Raw genomic sequence first — 5,499 nt, 5'->3', positions numbered from 1 at the left:
AAACCAATAATGATTAATATAAAGGAAGTGGACCTCTCCAAACCAATAATGATTCATATAAGGAAGTGGACCTCTCCAAACCAATAATGATTCATATAAGGAAGTGGACCTCTCCAGACCAATAATGATTAATGTAAGGAAGTGGACCACTCCAAACCAATAATGATTCATATAAGGAAGTGGACCTCTCCAGACCAATAATGATTCATATAAGGAAGTGGACCTCTCCAAACCAAAAATGATTCATATAAGGAAGTGGACCTCTCAAGACCAATAATGATTAATATAAGGAAGTGGACCACTCCAGACCAATAATGATTTATATAAGGAAGTGGACCACTCCAAACCAATAATGATTAATATATAGGAAGTGGACCTATCCAAACCAATAATGATGAATATAAGGAAGTGGACCACTCCAAACCAATAATGATTAATATAAGGAAGTGGACCTCTCCAAACCAATAATGATTCATGTAAGGAAGTGGACCTCTCCAAACCAATAATGATTCATATAAGGAAGTGGACCACTCCAAGGCACCTCCCACTCGGGACTTTGAGCTTCACATTCTGTCTCTGAGTGAGGATGACGGAGTCACTCATTTCCATCGTTCCTCTAAAGAAGAGAATGCCTGGGACTATAACTAAGAAGCCGTAAGAAAGAGGAGATGAGGAAGGATTAAAAGTTGTTGTGAAACTAGAAACTCCCGCTAACGCTGTTATGAAGCCTGGTCTATAAACGAAGTACAGAAAGCCTTTATGAAGGCTAGCAGTGGACGGTAACTTCCGTTGCCGTGATGAAGTTGTGTAACCGGGGAGCGCTGATGCTGGTGACCACGGCGTTGTCGTTCATAGCGTTCAGCCTGATGACCATCGCAGTGGGAACGGACTACTGGCTGTACTCCCGGGGCGTCTGCCGGTCCAAGACGTCGCTCCATGACAACGAGACCATCCGCAAGAACGAGGTGGTAATGACGCACTCCGGGCTCTGGCGCACCTGTTGTCTCGAAGGTGACCGTTAACGGGTTGTTTGTTTTGATCGATTTGATTGGATATTTTGTTTTCGGGTTTAAAGTACAACTATAACAGTTTGGGTCAGTTTTAAGTGTCGATTTGATTGGATCTTTTGGTTACGGGTTTAAAGTACAACTATAGCAGTTTGGGTCCGTTTTAAGTGTCGATTTGATTGGATCTTTTGGTTACGGGTTTAAAGTACATCTATAGCAGTTTGGGTCAGTTTTACGTGTCGATTTGATTGGATCTTTTGGTTACGGGTTTGAAGTACAACTACAGCAATTTTGGGTCAGTTTTACGTGTCGATTTGATTGGATCGTTTTAAACGTTCGTGTGTGTGTGTGTGTGTTTGTGTGTGTGTGTGTGCTGGTCACCGATGGTGTCCGGATGGGTCTGGCTCTGCTTTTGATTCGGTAGAGTTTAACACAACACAGTCTACATGAGAACAACCTGGTAACCTAGGGAACACACCCACTCCGCTGGGCACCTACATCAGTTCGACGTCCAGTTATGATTTACGTTTGGTTGAGTTGTCAACTTACCGTTTATCAACATGAATATAATTGGATTTCAGTTTCAAAAGTTGGGTGAAAAAAAATAATAGGAAAAGCCCTTACAATGATGACTTTTTGAAAATCCAATCAGTTTGACTCGACGTCATCACATTGATTGGTTTATTTTTTATGACGTGGAAACAAAGTGTGTCCTTCCAGTGGGACAACCAGACACACAAATCAAATCCAAATGTATTTGTGACATGTGCCGAATACAACTGGTGTAGACTTTACCGGGAAATGCTTACGAGCCCTTCACAACGATGCAGAGTTTATAAATCAAATTGGGACACTCGAGGAATAAATGGATAATACACCAGAATGGCGCTGCAGTGGCCCCTTGACTTTTAACACTTTCTGTTGTGTTAAACAGTGGGATTCAAGTGGATATAATTGTCATTGTTTGTCAACAATCTACTCAAAATATATTATAAAAATAAAATATTACACAATCTCAAAGTGGAAGAACCTCTCTAACATTTGTAATATACTGTATATAAAAATATACGGCGCCTTCGGAAAGTATTCAGACCCGTGGACTTTTTCTATGTTACCTTACAGCCTTATTCTAAAAAAATATTACGTTTTATATTCAGCAATCTACACAAAATAACCCATAATGACAAAGCGAAAACTGTTTTTTAAATATATTTTTGCAAATTATAAATAAATAAAAAACAGATACAGTACCAGTCAAAAGTTTGGACACACCTACTCATTCAAGGTTTTTTCTTTATTTTACTATTTTCTATATTGTAGAATAATAGTGAAGACATCAAAACTATGAAATAACACATATGGAATCATTTGTAGTAACCAAAAAAGTGTTAAACAAATCTAAATATATTTTCTATTTGAGATTCTTCAAAGGAGCCACCCTTTGCCTTGATGACAGCTTTGCATACTCTTGGAATTCTCTCAACCAGCTTCACCTGGAATGCTTTTCCAACAGTCTTGAAGTAGTTGCCACATATGGTGAATACTTGTTGGCTGTTTTTCCTTCACTCTGAGGTCCAACTCATCCCAAACCATCTCAATTGGGTTGAGGTCGGGTGATTGTGGAGGCCAGGTCATCTGATGCAACACTCTATCACCCTGCTTGGTCAAATAGGCCTTACACAGCCTGGAGGGGTGTTTTGGGTCGTTGTCCTGCTGAAAAACAAATGATAGTCCCACTAAACAGATGGAATGGTGTATCGCTGCAGAATGCTGATCTGCCCTGCGGTTGGAACCAAAAATCTCAACTTTGGACTCATCAGAGTTCAAATTTCCACCGGTCTAATGTCCATTGCTTGTATTTCTTGGCCCCAAGCAAGTCTCTTCTTCTTATTGGTGTCCTTTAGTAGTGGTTTCTTTGCAGGAATTCGACCATGAAGGACTGATTCATGCAGTCTCCTCTGAACAGTTGATGTTGAGATGTGTCTGTTACTTGAACTCTGTGAAGCATTTATTTGGGCTGCAATTTCTGAGGCTTGTAACTCTAATGAACTTATCCTCTGCAGCAGAGGAAACTCTGGGTCTTCCTTTCCTGTGGCGGTCCTTATGAGAGCCAGTTTCATCATAGCGCTTGATGGTTTTTGCGACTGCACTTGAAGAAACTGTCAACGTTCTTGGCATTTTCCATATTGACTGACCTTCTTGTCTTAAAGTAATGATGGACTGTCATTTCTCTTTGCTTATTTGAGCTGTTCTTGCCATATATGGACTTGGTCTTTTACCAAATAGGGCTGTCTTCTGTATAGCACCCCTACCTTGTCACAACACAACTGATTGGCTCAAACACATTAATTAACAAGGAAAATAATCCACAAATTAACTTTTAACAAGGCACACCTGTTAATTGAAATGCATTCCAGGTGACTACCTCATGAAGCTGGTTGAGAGAATGCCAAGAGTGTTCAAAGCTGTCATCAAATCAAAGGGTGGCTACTTTGAAGAATCTCAAATATATTTGTTTAACACTTTTTTTTGGTTACTACATGATTCCATATGTGTTTTTTCGTAGTTTTGATGTCTTCACTATTATTCTACAATGTAGAAAATATTTTAAAAAATAAGAAAAACCCCTTGAATGAGTAGGTGTTGTAAAACTATTGCATCATCTGTGGATCTGTTGGTTCCCCTCTTGTCCAGGTGGGTGAGGGCAGTGTGGAGTGGGATTCAGATTGCATCATCTGTGGATCTGTTGGGGCGGTATCAGAATTGAAGTGGGTCTGGGTGTCTAGGATGATGATGTGTGTCATGACCAGCCTTTCAAAGCACTTCCTAATTCCAGATGTGATGTGCATACAGGGCGATAGTCATTTAGGAAGGTTGCTTTGGAGCTCTTAGGGAAAATGGTGGCTTGATTAGAGACCAGGAGAGATTGAAAATGGCCTTGAAGACACTTGTCATGTTTTGAGAACGCGCCCCCTGGTATTCTGTCTATTCTGACACACAACACAGAAACACACAATACACAACACACATATAACACACACACAACACAACACACATATAAATCAAATCAAATGTATTCTTACATCAGCTGATATCTCAAAGTGCTGTACAGAAACCCAGCCTAAAACCCCAAATAGCAAGCAATGCAGGTGTAGAAGCACGGTGGCTAGGAAAAACTCCCTGGAAAGGCCAGAACCTAGGAAGAAACCTAGTAAGGAACCAGGCTCTGAGGGGTGGCCAGTCCTCTTCTGGCTGTGCCGGGTGGAGATTATAACAGAACATGGCCAAGATGTTCAAATGTTCATAGATGACCAGCAGGGTCAAATAATAATAATCACAGTAGTTGTCGAGGGTGCAACAGGTCAGCACCTCAGGAGTAAATGTCAGTTGGCTTTTCATAGCCGATCATTCAGAGTATCTCTACCGCTCCTGCTGTCTCTAGAGAGTTGAAAACAGCAGCTCTGGGACAGGTAGCACGTCCGGTGAACAGGTCAGGGTTCCATAGCCGCAGGCAGAACATTTGAAACTGGAGCAGCAGCACGGCCAGGTGGACTGGGGACAGCAAGGAGTCATCAGGCCAGGTAGTCCTGAGGCATGGTCCTAGGGCTCAGGTCCTCCGAAAGAAAGAAAGAAAGAAAGAGAGAAAGAGAGAATTAGAGAGTGCATACTTAAATTCACACAGGACACTGGATAAGACAGGAGAAATATTCCAGATATAACAGACTGACCCTAGCCCCCCGACACATAAACTACTGCAGCATAAATACTGGAGGCTGAGACAGGAGGGGTCAGGAGACACTGTGGCCCCATCCGATGAGACCCCCGGACAGGGCCAAACAGGAAGGATATAACCCTACCCACTTTGCCAAAGCACAGCCCCCACACCACTAGAGGGATATCTTCAACCACCAACTTACCATCCTGAGACAAGGCCGAGTACAGCCCACAAAGATCTCCACCACGGCACAACCCAAGGGGGGGCGCCAACCCAGACAAGAAGAACACGTCAGTGACTCAACCCACTCAAGTGACGCACCCCTCCTAGGGACGGGATGAAAGAGCACCAGTAAGCCAGTGACTCAGTCCCCATAATAGGGTTAGAGGCAGAGAATCCCAGTGGAGAGAGGGGAACCGGCCAGGCAGAGACAGCAAGGGCGGTTCGTTGCTCCAGAGCCTTTCCGTTCACCTTCACACCCCTGGGCCAGACTACACTCAATCATATGACCTACTGAAGAGATAAGTCTTCAGTAAAGACTTAAAGGTTGAGACCGAGTCTGCGTCTCTCACATGGGTAGGCAGACCATTCCATAAAAATGGAGCTCCATAGGAGAAAGCCCTGCCTCCCGCTGTTTGCTTAAAAATTCTAGGGACAGTAAGGAGGCCTGCGTCTTGTGACCGTAGCGTACGTGTAGGTATGTACGGCAGGACCAAATCGGAAAGATAGGTAGGAGCAAGCCCATGTCATGATTTGTAGGTTAGCAGTAAAACCTTG

At 42.9% G+C, this 5,499-nt stretch overlaps 1 protein-coding gene across 1 annotated transcript in view; it reads left to right on the top strand.

Moving 5' to 3' along the window:
• The first annotated feature begins 797 nt into the window (after positions 1-797).
• Positions 798-5,499, top strand: part of LOC120042772 (voltage-dependent calcium channel gamma-3 subunit-like) — a 9,161-nt gene continuing 4,459 nt past the window's right edge. The window contains exon 1 of the mRNA XM_038987575.1: positions 798-1,011. Within this exon, the coding sequence (XP_038843503.1) occupies positions 798-1,011 (214 nt within the window). The remainder of the gene's footprint in view (positions 1,012-5,499) is intronic.

This window comes from Salvelinus namaycush, unplaced genomic scaffold (assembly GCF_016432855.1).
Source record: "Salvelinus namaycush isolate Seneca unplaced genomic scaffold, SaNama_1.0 Scaffold776, whole genome shotgun sequence".
NCBI lineage: Eukaryota > Metazoa > Chordata > Actinopteri > Salmoniformes > Salmonidae > Salvelinus > Salvelinus namaycush.
This window is presented reverse-complemented; position numbering and strand designations above follow the sequence as displayed.